Raw genomic sequence first — 13,388 nt, forward strand, 5'->3', positions numbered from 1 at the left:
TTGGTCTCCAGACCATGCTCAGGGCTGGTGAGAGTGCAACCCCTGAGGGATCCGGGGTCCCATCCCATCGCTCAGTGATGGACAGCAGCTCAAGTGCCACCACCTGGGGCCTGGGGTGAGTTTCCAGCCCTTCTTTGGCTGTGTCTGCCCATCCCCTGGCCTTGGGCACTGCCTTGGGCTCTGAACTTCACATCTGGGTGCTCGAGATGAGCCAGGAGTGAGCAGCCAGCGGCTATCCCAGAACAGCAACTGCTGAACGATTTTCACCAAACTGGCTTTTTGCTGGGAACTGGCTGCCCTCTAGAGGGTCTGCTCAGTGTGAAGCACAGCCCTGTCCCCTCACCGGGGTGGTGGAGGTCCTGCTCCCTGTGCCAGCACAGTGGCTTTGCATGGACCATGTCCTTATGGATGACACATTGCAGTGGGACTGACCAGAGCTGCCTGGCATGGGCAGGTGGGAAGAGGTCATCTCCCCGTGGGATTTGAAAATGCCTTAGGATTAAACTGTTCTCAGTGGTGCAGTGGACATGGGTGGGCAGGGAGATGCCAGGCTGAGCTGTACTGAGGAGACACCCAGCATTGGGGTGCCCATATATCCTTACCTGCCTGCTTAAATTAAAAAAATAAAGATAAATCACTGGTCTCAAGTAGATTCACCCCACTGAGCCCCAGGCACGTACAGCCAGCCCAGCTCCCTGCAGCCCCTGTGCCTCCTGCAGCCAAACCCTTCTCCCTGCCGAGCCCCATGGCTAACAGCCAGTCACTCTTTCCATTAGGAAATCCATTTTTCAGGAGCATATAACTCAGCTGTGAAATTTCACTCTTGGCTGAAACTTGGCTCAGCAGCAGAGAGACTGGGAAGGGCTGGACCCAGTGGCTACAGGTGTGAAAAGTACCTTTTACAATGAGCTTTTATAACTTGGGAGGAATGGCTCCAATCCCTGCTCCGTGTGGGCCTCAGTGGGAGCTGTGGAGGGTAAAGACCAAACCAAAGCAGCCACTGGATGCCATCACATCCCACCTGGGGAGAGGCAGATCCTGCCCAGGAAGGGCTGGGGACAGAGGAGAACTCACTGATGCAGCAGGAGCAGCACTTCTCCTAGAGAAAGGGGAATTCTTCCTAGAAGGGGTCAAAAAGGATTTTACACATCTTCAGAGATCCATAACACATGCAGGTGGGATAAACACATAAATACCAGTATCATCCCAGTGCAGTCCTGGTGGATCTGGGTGAGAGAATGTACAGCTCCTTCTGCTCAGGTGGAAATTCCCATCTGAAGAGGCTTCCAAGTCTCTATCACCACAGACTATGAAACTATGTAAAAACAGCCAAGCAGAACGTGCTTATTCTGCACGGTGAAAATATCCATGGTGGCTGTAAGGAAAAGGCCCTGTCACCCCAAAACAGCCCCCAGACCTGCCACAGAACCCCCCAGAGACACCATGCTGGGGCCCTTCTGAAAATCTCAGTAACACTTTTTAATATACAAGAATCAAAAGTACAGCAGTTTTACAATGTAGGAAAATTTCATACATACTATATAAACAACATATTTACATCAGAAATCACTAGGACAGTGGCATTTCTTTCACAAATATAAATTAATATTAATTACTGTTTTTAGTCAACAGGTTTAAAAGTCCGTATTTTTACAGTAAAAGTCCTTCTCTCCCCGGAGGGGAGGCAGAGGTGGGGAGGAAAAGGGTGAAAGCAGAATAGTATTTTTGTGTGGATCACAAACCATTCATGCAAGGACTTCAGCACTTGGTTCCATGTCCATTTTGGTTGGGACCACATTGCCTGTCCTATAGCAGGTTTTGGTCTTCAGGACTTCCACCATGTGAACTCATAACTTTACACCATTTCCAAAGAGGTCAGGCTGAAAAACTCTTTTTTTTTTTTTCTTTTTTTTTTTTTAATTAAAGAAAACCCCAGCAAGTTACTGCTTTTTCCTTCGAAGAGGCTGGAGAGAATCCTGCAGCCAGTTCAGAAGGAAAAGCTGTACCAGATGTTGACACAAACACCACAGGGAGGTTTATGGCTGTGGATGTGTCCCCTCTGATCCCACCCACATCCCCGTGATGGTGTCTGGTTATGGTCCCTATGCTGAGGGGACATAAATGCATGAGTGTGTGTGTGTGTGTGTGTGTGTGTGTGTGTTTGTGCTCAGGGAACAGTTTCTCCCAAATCGTGTTCTCCAGCTTCACTAAAGCCAAACCCAGCAAAGACCCACCCACCACGAGTGGACAACGTGATGTGACTTCAACACCAGGTTAAAGTGACAGTGGGGACAGCTCTCCAGTGGATATGGGTAAAGCTTTTGCTGTTGCACAAGAAGGAAATCCCAACCAACCTCATGCCTGGAACCTGGGATAAGCAGAAACCCCCACATCTCAACACAGAAAATGCCTCTTGCTGGGATACAAAATATTTCTGCATCAACCCTAACACTGGCTGGCCAGTTTTGTCTTTGCTACATGATTATGGCACAAACTTCCCACCACGACAGCACCACGTAGTGACAAAAAGAGCAATTCTCTTTGCCCCTCCGAGGCTTCTTCCATTTTCACATTAAAAGCTAATACCTCTGAAAAGAAAGGACCTCTTTGTTGAATACCACAGCCTGCAATCACAGCTTAGTGGGAAATGCCACAGAAACGTGCTCTCTCCACACCTCCCACCCCTCTGAGGAGGACTGTGGAAGACTTGCCTTCACCTCGCCCTGCACAGGTAAACACAAGTGTAACACTTTATCAGGGCAGCAAGTGCCCCTAAGGAAACAAAACTGCCCTGAATTCGGTGGGAATCTTGCAATATAAAAACAAAAGGGGAACAAAACACTTCCCGTGTGTCCCGTTAGAGCAGCGGGATCAGGAGGAGTGATGGCAGCAGATTTCCAGGGATACACTGCAAGGAGGAGTTTTAGTGTCAGTTTGCATGCGCCTTCCAAGGCACTGGCTGGAGTCAGGAAGCCAGCCCTGAACACCCATCTGCCCTCAGTCTTTTGGGGAAAGGACATCACAGCTTATTAGGGTCAATACTGGCACCTTAATAGGAGGCCCAGCTTTGTGCCCCACCAAAGGGGAGCCTGGAACAGCCTCGTCTTTAATACTGAGCTCTGGGAGGTGACACAGCCCCAGACACCACACTCGGGGCAGCCTGGCTCTTGGGAGAGCTTTGTGGTCTCCAGGGAGCTCCAACCTGAAAAATAATCACCCAGGGTACTTCTGGCCAGCAGTATGTGCACAACCAGCCCCTCTCACCACACCAGTGTCCAGGCTGGACGCTGGTTTGCATCAAATGCTGTGGTTTGGATACTTGGAGTGTTTGCCCTGAAGTCCACTGAGCTGGGCTGCACATTCCTCTTTTCCTTCTACCATGCTGAGCTCTAAGACATTTGCTCCAAGGATTTTTACAGATCAGTCCTGAATTCCTCATTCTCTCCCTGCTCACTGAGGTGCTAAGTCCTCAGGCTCATTTCCAATTTAGACAGACAGAAGGTCTGTAAGTGCAAGTACTTTTAGTAATTCAGAGTAACTGCCAACTGCTGGAAAGGTGGCAGGAAGGTGACTATTCCCTCAACAGTGATCACTCCACTGGATTCCTATTTCACTTTGTTCTACCATCCTTTATCCTTCAGCTATAATAAAGGTTTGTGATCACTGCTTCATGAAGCACAGGGAGAAATTATTTGCCCAAAGACCAGAGCCTTTAGTGGAAGGAAGATTAGGAGTTCCAGGATCCCCAGAGCAATCTTTTGATCTTGCACCTCCCAGCCAGCATCTGTTAGTTCCTGGACCACCCAAGCTGCCCATACCAGAAGAGAAGAGTTTTGTTATGAATTCCTGAGCCCTGTCCACTGGGAAATACTGTTCTCACCCCAATTTCTTTACTACTGGTCAGAACTGAGCTAACCCTTCGCTAAGGAAGTCGGCCCTTTTTTCCCATATCCCAGCTCCTGCTTATCCCTGGAGTCAAGGTTTGCCAGTTCCAGCTCTGGAGACTGAAGGAAGATCCCCCCACCTCTTCTGTTGCAAGGGACACAACAGCAATCAAAGCAGAGCCAGTTTCTTGAAATGGATAAAGACATGGAAATGATAACATGGCCAGGATAGTGATGGATTGTCACCAGCATGGCTCCAGCTCCTTTGGAGTCATCCTGCAGGGACATCAAGTCCCTCTTTCAACCAAGCTTGGCTGCTGAGGGACTTTCCTGTCCCTCCTTGAAGATATCCTTCCACTGCCCCATGCTGGTGACACACAAATCCCAGCCCAACCAGTTTATCCCCAACCCCAAAGCAGCATCTGTCACGTAACATCAAGTCAGAGCAGCCTTCTGCACCATCCTAAGCAGCATCCATCTGCCTTCTCCTTCTGAGGAAACACTGGCTGGGGAAAATTCCCTTGGGTCCATCGGACTGAGGAAAACAAAAAACAAAGAACGAGGCAGCAAGGCTGGTTCCATGACAGAACAGTTCAATGGTAAAAAAGGGGAAAGGAAATGGGAATCTAAACCAGAATCAAGAGCTAGGGAAAATCTTCCTCCACCCACTCCCTCAAAATCCTCCTTGACCCAGCCAGATGATAGCAGCATGTTCAGAGTTTCTCGTTGCTGGCTTGGAGAAAGCAGCCACCGTCACATCAATCCACGTATTTCAGACGTGAGCTTCCCCCTCTCAGTCACTTTACGCTTTCCGAATGTTCCAGTTATAATCTGGATTGTTTTTCTGTTCCAATGACCTATCCAGAGGTGACCTGTGATCAAGGGGTGACTTGGAATCGTGGGGGGATTTCTGAGAGGGGGGCGAGCGAGGGTCCGACACGGCAGGGTGAGATGGAGGGAGGGGCTGTTTGTAATCTCCCAGTTTGTCTGTGTGGAAGGACCTGTAGTGGTCCGAAGGTCCTTGGCCATGGTATCCCATGGGCGGCCTGTGGTCAGACATCCTCCTGAAATCCTGCTGGTGGTAGTTCTGAGGCCTGAAGTCGTCGGACCGCCGGCGTTTGGAATCGTGGTGGTGCCTGCGGGGAGAAACAAACGAATGGATATCAGCTCTCCAAGCCTGGATTTGGTGCATCCCTGCAAGCTCCCCCAGCCTGAGGGGAGGGCAATTCCTCACCTGTCATAGTAGTCGCGGTGGCCCCGGTGGTCTCGGTCGCTGTTGTACTGCTCGTAGGGCCTCTTGCGGGACAGGTTGTTTGGTCTGTAGTTCCCGGAGCTCCGGTGAGGTTCCCCCCGCGATCGCCGCTCCCCGTAGTGGTGGTCCTTGTACCAGTGCTGCTCGTACTGGTGGTGCCGCTCCCCACCCCACATCTGGTTGCTGTTGCCGCCGTAGTTGAACTTTCGATCCCTCTGCCAGTCTCCTCGGTCTGCCAAGGGGAAAGAGCATCTCTTTCTTACTTTGCTTTAAGTCCATTTATTTCCCTGAATTCTCCGAGAAATTGTAACTATTGATGACCCCTTAACTTTCTCCTCTCTAAACTATGTGGGCTCAATTTTATTCTTTGAATTTCTTTATCATTATTTATCATCTTCACAAATTTCACTCTGTCTCATTCTTAAATTCTTTTCCTCACTACATCACCATGTTTTTTAGCCCAGCAGGAACTACAGTGGTAATGTGCTGCAGAGCAGAAAGGCCTTGCAAAGTGAGGGCCTTGCTGCCCTTGTAAAATCCTTGCTCACTTCTATTACTTTGAATAACTAGAAAAGCATTCTGAGAGTGACTCAGCTAAACTGGAGGTGAAAAACAAGTTATATAATTGTAAAACAATTATTAGAACGAATCAGTGCTCACACTGTGGGGTTTATGGTTGGTTACACCTGATGCTGTTCCTATCATGGTCTGTGGTGTTGGTTGTGCCTCACAGGTATGTAAACTCACAACAAACTAACAGTTTAAGAACCCTGGATTTTTGCAATAAAGTGTCTTTGCCATACCATCATAGATATAATGTGTTTTAACACCACAGTAATGTATGTTCAATCCCATCACCTTTAAACCTGACCAGCCACAAATCCCAGAACAATTTGTGTCCAGGAGCATTCGTTCAGAAGGGAAGGTTCCTCCCAGCTTGCCAGCGCTCACCTGTGTTGCTGAAATGCCTCTTGTTTGGATGGCCATAGTTGTCCCGTGGGTGCCCATGCATCTGCTGCTGGGTGTGGGAAGGGGGCATGTGGATCTTCTGGGAATGAGGGTTGTGAGGCACGTGAGACTGGGACATCACGGAATCGCGGCTGGAGCCTGAGGGCTCTGGGCGGAACGGCTTCTTCATGCTGGACATGTCCTCCTTCTTCTTCTGCTCCTGCAAGGTGGAACACAGGGATACAGCTCAGCTGCTCTCCCACCCAAAGATCTGGACTATGTGAGCAATGGTCTTGTCTGCCAGGCTCTGGATTTTGCTGCCTCTTTGAGGACTTGGTGAGCCAACTGTGTGCCCAACAATGGCACAAATGTGGTTTTTGAGGACAGGCAAAGCTCTGCTTCTGCACCTGAGCTCTACAGGGCAGCATGCCCAGGCTTTTCACTCTAAAGGGCAACTGAACATCATGTGCCACACCAAACAATGCTTTTGCTTGGTCAGAACAGCCAGGACAAAGTGACCAGAAATGACACATGAAAAAGAAGGCAAATGCAACCAGACTGTTTGGATGTTGAGAAAATCACAGGCTGCCAACAACAACAAAGAGCACCCACAGTGAGAGGCAGAAAATACTGACACTTCCAGTGCAGCACCTTTTAAGGAGAGATTACAAAGGGAAAGCACTTCAGCTCTCACCTCCTCTTCCTGTGATCGTTTCTTATGAGCCATCTTGTAGAGTTTGTGTAGTTTTCTGGCGTCAAATTCTGTGAATTTTGACACAAATATCCATAGGTTCCTAGAAGGACATGAACATTTTCTGTTAAGTGCTACAGCAGCAGTTGAACTGCCAACTGCTTCCAAATCAACACCAAATTCATTCTACCCTCTCTAGAAAACAGTCTCAGCACAGGACAGGATGATCAGGAGAGCTGGAACCAAATTCTTCAAAATAAAATAAAGAGGTTTGCAGTGGTTTATCCGATCTAGCTTTGAAATAAATTTTAATGAAACCAGGACAACTTGAAGATAAAACCCTTGCCTTGGACTGGTCATTGAAGACCATCCCTGGAATTGTCCAAGGCCAGGTTGGATGGGGCTCTGAGCAACCTGGTCTAGTGAACTGTGCCCCTGCCCACAGCAGGGGGTTGGAACTGGGTGATTTTTAAGGTCCCTCCCAACCCAAACCATTCCATGACTCTGTAGACTGCGTGGACCAGAAAACACACTATTTCACAGGTTAAATAAGAGGCAAATGGCACTCTCATGCACAAAAAACACCAGCAGCCTCTGCCTACTATTTCAAAATATCGTAGACCAGCCAAGGAAAGCAAAATGATCCCTCACCTTCTCCACAGCTTGATGTGATCCTGGTCTGTGTAGGCTTTAAGGCACTCAGAGATGCGATCACCGATTTTCAGGAGGCAGTTGCGCGTGTGCTCCAGCTGCTCTTGAACTGTCAGGCCCTTATCAGGCTTATCAAGTTGCTTCAGTGCTTTTTTGACTGGTCTCATCCTTTCCTTGCACTTGAAAGAGCAATAGAGAGGAGAAAGTGATTAATTTGGCAGAGGGCTCTACCTCATTGCCCTGTTAATTGGACAGAGCTGAAAGAAGCTCGTTTAGCTTTATCTGGCCATTAGGCAAGGAGAAATCAGCTATAAAATAGCAAATTGTTAGACAAGCTGCAGACAACAATCAGGAAAAGACAAGAGTCTCCCCACCTTCGCTGCCCCTGACTTTTAGGGGGGAACAATTTGCTTTGCAACCTGTAACCCCACATGGTCTGCCCCTGCATGGATCCCATGGCAGGCAGGGAAGCATATCCAAGCCACCACACACTGAATCAGCAACCCCAGCTGAAGGACTGCTCAACTCAATCCTGTCCAATCCCATCTTTGGGCACTTTAATGCTTGCTTTTATCAAAACTGGCAGACATGAGATGAAAGCATCATGGCTTTAGGCCCAGGTGCATCAACACAGTGCGCAGATAGGAAATCAGACAGGTTTTTAGACTGTCTGCCTGGACTTTTTGTGCATCACAGAAGGAAAGTTAAAGACAAAAAAAACCACAGGACCTGCAGCAAATGCACAGATTTGCATTGAGAGAACTGTTTTCAAGAAGTGGTATTTCAGCCAAGGAGAGTCTGCCATGACAACTTTTACTGAAAAGCAATTTTTACAACAAGCCTTGCAGGCATGTTTGTTGTGAGAGCATTTACACAGCTCCACACCTCCTACAAGGTCACCCCCAAAACTCTCCTGCATTTCCCTGCCTGAAGGAGCTCCAGTGGCTCCTTGGCTTCTACAGGAGAGGGAATGTTAGGCTGCAGGATCTTCTGGAACCCAACACTGCCAGCTGAGCAGAGGGAAGTCACTAGATGAAGCAGAGAGCCCTTGTGCATGCTCTGCTGACATGCCACCAGCACTGGTGGGCAGCTCTTGTCCAGGGCTGTCCTGCCCTGCTCTCAGGTCAGCCAGAGGAAATCCCTGAGGGGCACCAGCAGGGTTCACACCTCAACACCTAAAACACTTGGATGACATCTGGGCAAAGCCTGGCTGCCTTTCTGGGCTCTCAGCACTGCTCTCCCATCTCCAGAGGAAAATACTCACTATGCTGAATGTTTCTTGGTCCAGATCATCATCCTCATCTTCTCCAATGGGGATTGGCTCACTCCCTGCAGTGATGTGGACAGGACCCTGTGATCTCTTCCCTTTACTTCCAGATTTGGCCTCACCACCTTTAGGCTTTACAAGGAAAAATTACACACATCACACGATGAGCCAGAATGGAGGATCCCAAGTGACCCAACTAACAACCTCCACACTATTGTTACTGGCAGCTGCTAAACCTGGGCACTGTTCCTACAACTTTTCCTCCCAGAATCTCAAACTGTTGAGCTGCAATGGCTCTGTTTAGCTTTACATCATCCCTGAGGGAGCAGAGAGGAGTCAGGGCCAACAGTTTGGACATGAATACGATACTCACACTCACGGAGAGAAACCAATGTTGAAGACTTGGAAGAGAGGTTAAAATAGAGAATATCTCTCTCTTGCAAAGACAGAACTCAGGGTAGTCTCACATTCACGAGAATCTGCAACTTTATGTGATGTCACTAGTTCTCTAATTATAGCCTGTTCATGTAAATTTTTACTTCTATGACTTATCTGCAGTCAAAGCCATACCAAAATCACTGGAAAGCAAACTTTCCCCTATATAGGCAACAAAACTTCTCACTTTGCACTTATGACCTCAGTGTCAAAACACACTGGGCATGCAGTACATACCTGTTCCTCAGACAGGTACTCCAGGTCATTATTATGGAAGCTTTTACCCCTCTTCCAATTTGCACCCAGCCTCAGGGCAATTGTACCCAAAATTCAAGAGACATTTTAGTCTCCAACATACCACTGATGTTGAAACACTCATTCTGGTGAGTCCTGAGAAGTGACAATGACAACTTACAGTCTTGACAGTGTGGACACTTGGGTCATTTGGGTGAGCTTAAATTAAAGGGGAATACAGACACGGAGCTGCCAACCCTGTGATAAATCACAGCTGGACAGAACTTTGATCTGAGTGCTCCAGGCTCTTTCCCTGCTCCTCCTGAACATCAGCTCTGTGGCCATATTGATGTCACAGGGACAGCTGTACTTTAAAGGCAGTCTGACAAAATCTCTTCCGTTTTGATTACATTCCCTGAGGCTGTAGGACGTATTGCCTTTTCTACTCTTTATGGCAATTCAGAAGGGCTGAAAAAGGGATACCCCCTTACCCCACAGTGCTTCACTGATGTCTCTTCACATAGGGCCTTTACTGAATCTTAAGTCTCACAGTTTGTCCTGCTCAGGGACTTCCCTATCAAGCTGCTTCTGAAAGTACCACATACCTTCTCTTTCTTGTCTTTTGTCTTCTTTTTCTCTTTATCACTTTCCTTTTCTTTCTTAGAGGATGTCTGTTTTTCCTTGTTCTCTTTGTTCTCTTTCTTCTTCTGTTTCTTTTTCACTGGGCTCTTGTCCAAGCCATCCTCCTAGAAAATCAGTCACAGCACAAAGCTGGAGTCTCTCACCTCCTGTACATTTTCTTCCATAAAACTTACATCCTTGAAACACAGGCGACTTTTGAGGTCCATCCAGATTTACCCTCACACCTCTTTAAGCAGACAGCAAGACCTGCTCAAGCAGCTGCCATCCCCCAAACTTGACAAAAGGGTATGAAAACCAGACCAGCCCCACTCTGTGAGAAGCTGGCAAGCTGCAGAGCGGTGCTGCTCTCCTGTGCCAGCTGTGCTCCAGAACACTCAGCCCCTGAGGTAGATACTGATCAGCACACGAACAAAAAGCCTCACACTACAAGCCAAACCACTCAAAGACTGAACGTTTTCTAAGCAACAGCATGACCTTGGTAAACTCCAGCTTCACCACGGGCTGACGTGCCCAAAAGGAGAGGGAAACAATTCTTCTTTCTCTCCTTTATAAGGGCAACAGGCTTTATCCTGAGACAACCTTTCCTCCATGTCAATATGTGGATGTTTGTGGCCATTCTGGGGTCTTAAAGCACTGATCTAAAAGAATAGGTGGGAAAGGTCCTTCTTTCACACAGATAGCTGTATGTGTGGTTTTGTGAGTTTGCCAATCCTGTGGGAATTCCCTCTCAGTGCCCCTGACTCCCCAGGGCTTTGCTGGGGGTGCTTGGGCTGGGCAGTAACAGCCCAAGGAAAAGTCACTATTCACCAGGCTGACTCACCTTGACTTCACCTTCTTCTGACTGGTTGTCTGAGTGCCGAGGAGAGGAGAGTTCATTCCCATGCTCATCTTTGACTTTGGGAGCTTTGTTCTCTTTCTTTACTCGTGGTTTCCTCTTCTTTAGCTTGCCCTGGTGAAACCACAGAACAAGTCAGGGAAAGCAAATAGCCACAGCTACTTCCTGGGGACATATCCCATCTGCTGAACATCCTGCAAACAGCTGCAGGTCCTGCAGGATGGCAGGAAGCCTGAGGAGCCTGAGTCCTTCAGCAAGTGCAGTAATAACCTGCTCCTTATCAATTATCATTTAAATGATAAATATCACAATGCAATCAGACAATAGACAAGTCCATATGCCTTCACAGAATGATGTTCACTGTGGGAACACAGGGTGTCTCCTGCCATCAGCCAACCACTCCTCCCAAAACCCCCAGAATCAAGCAGCCACGTCTCACCTCTTCCCCATCTTTCATGTTTTCTTTCTTGTCCAGATCTTTTTTCAGCAGTTTCAGTAGATAATCCACTCGGGTCTGGAGCTGTTTTCCCTGAGGTTTCTTATCTGTCTCAACAGGTAGGATCTTTGACAAAGCAGAAAAAAAAATTTATATATACCCACATGCACAAAGCTTGACAAAAAACATACACCTTAGCAGCAGCCCTTCCAGGCCCAGCAAAGGGCTGCACAGGCTGCACCTTCTGGAGGAACAAGAAGGCTCAAGCCTTCCTTTCCCCTCTCACTCACACAGACTCTCCCTGTCTGGCCAAAGGAAAGCTCCAGCAACCAAGCATCCCTCCCCTTGAAATTCCACAGAAATTAAAGGATCCCAAGGCAGCTCACTAAGTTCTCCTGAAGGAAAAAAACCCTTTACAAACTATATTTGGGATCTTGAGTTGCAAAACTGAGTCCACTCCCCCTGACACTTCAGATTTGTTTGTGGCAGCTTGGTCACAGCAGCCCAGTCACTCTGGTAACCTGAGACATTCCTACAGCAGGGGCACAGATGCACGACTTCCAGGGGAAAACAAGGCTGAAAGGTGACACTTTGTGGAGGAAATATCTCAGCTTGTCAACTAGGTTTGCTTCACACTTCCCTGGAAAATGGGTGGCGTGTTTCAGGCAGCTGTTTCCATTGCAAAATGCCTTTCTGAGCTCCACACAGGGAGAGCTCTCAGGCACAGCCTGATCTTTGCTAGAAGCAGCAGCAGGGATGTCACAGAATGCTGCACGTGGGCAGAAAAGCTGGTGTGGAGATCCCTGGTGCTCCTCAGCCCTGTGCTGCAGTTTCCATGCCCTTTCCACCACACTGACACAACGAATGGTGGCTTATTTTTAACCCAGATCACTTCAGCATGGTCTCTGTAAACTGTTCTTGTGGGGCTGACTGAGGAACAGAGGAACTAGATGGAGGCTTTCCAGCTGGCTGTGCTGCCATTCCCAGTCATGTAACCATACCCTCCGAGCTAACACAGACCAGCCTTGACATGAGCAGTGTCAAATCTGTGAAAAATTACTTCCACTCAGAAATTCACACTCAGCTTCTTATGAGATGCTCAAGGAAACATCAAGTCACGGCTGTGCAATGCAGCCTCTTCTGTCCTGTGGGTGGAACCAGCATTGCCATTTTCTCCCTGCATCATTTCAGAGTGGTTCACCTGGTACTGCCCACCAAATGACACAACCCTGCTTTCCATCAGGCATGCAACATGCCATGAAGGTCACTGTTTTCCTCATTCTTATTTTATCATGACTTTTGGAGCAGTTACAACCCTAAAACATCTGTTTGTGGACTAAATGAGGCATGTTCTCAATGAACACTGCAATGGACCCAATGGAAGCACCAAGCAAAGCGACCTACCTTATCAGACAACTTCAATTCCGGGTCTGTTTTAATTAGCTCCCAGTTTCCATAACCATGCTCGTAAATTCCCACTAACAAGCGAGAATCCTCCTCCACTCCCCAGTCTACATCAAAATGAGCAGCTTTGACACGGCACGTCAGGCGGTACCTAAAGGCATTTCAAACACGAGCTACTTTTAATGCTGTGGAGGATAAAGCAAATCCACACATCCAGGCTATTCTCTTTCCACTACAAAATCCAAATTCCCTGAGTTTGTTTCTGCATTGCCTGCTTAGCCAAACTCACTTCTTCCTTTCCTCTGGGTCCGAGGGAATGGATTTGTGCAGCATTTCAAACTCCTCTTCATGCTGGATGATGGATTTCACATTGACTTGGACACCAGAAATCTTGATAGTAGGACCTCTTCTCTTCCCAGGTCCTTTCCCTGTTCAACAATAAAACACAGCAATTTAGAGAACTCTTACAGAAAGGAGTGTTTGTAAAATGGCTTCACAGACAGTAATCAAGACCTTGCCTGCAACCTCTTATTTAAACATAAGACCCAAAATGTAAGTTTTCTTCCACTAACTCGCTTAGATCTGCAATTTAAACACCTCCCAGTATCATTTTCTTAAAAATACTTCTAAGTACACTGGAGCTGTTGCTCCAGCAGTTTTGTCCAGCTGCAACAGGCAGACACACAGCAGAAAATCTATCCCTGACCCT

At 47.8% G+C, this 13,388-nt stretch overlaps 1 protein-coding gene across 5 annotated transcripts in view; it reads right to left on the reverse strand.

The window, feature by feature from the left end:
* Window positions 1-1,455: 1,455 nt before the first annotated feature.
* Window positions 1,456-13,388, reverse strand: part of CHD2 (chromodomain helicase DNA binding protein 2) — an 84,680-nt gene continuing 72,747 nt past the window's right edge. For all 5 annotated transcript variants that reach the window (XM_085070394.1, XM_085070395.1, XM_085070396.1 and 2 more), the window contains 11 exons: window positions 12,969-13,107; window positions 12,680-12,830; window positions 11,279-11,401; window positions 10,825-10,953; window positions 9,968-10,108; window positions 8,691-8,825; window positions 7,427-7,605; window positions 6,779-6,878; window positions 6,088-6,304; window positions 5,119-5,368; window positions 1,456-5,020 (listed from right to left, as the gene is read on the reverse strand). In XM_085070394.1, coding sequence (XP_084926520.1) covers window positions 4,687-5,020; window positions 5,119-5,368; window positions 6,088-6,304; window positions 6,779-6,878; window positions 7,427-7,605; window positions 8,691-8,825; window positions 9,968-10,108; window positions 10,825-10,953; window positions 11,279-11,401; window positions 12,680-12,830; window positions 12,969-13,107 — 1,898 coding nt within the window. In that variant the 3' untranslated portion in view covers window positions 1,456-4,686. The remainder of the gene's footprint in view (window positions 5,021-5,118; window positions 5,369-6,087; window positions 6,305-6,778; window positions 6,879-7,426; window positions 7,606-8,690; window positions 8,826-9,967; window positions 10,109-10,824; window positions 10,954-11,278; window positions 11,402-12,679; window positions 12,831-12,968; window positions 13,108-13,388) is intronic.

Source organism: Lichenostomus cassidix, chromosome 10 (assembly GCF_008360975.1).
Source record: "Lichenostomus cassidix isolate B80296 chromosome 10, HeHo_3.0, whole genome shotgun sequence".
Classification (NCBI taxonomy): Eukaryota; Metazoa; Chordata; class Aves; order Passeriformes; family Meliphagidae; genus Lichenostomus; species Lichenostomus cassidix.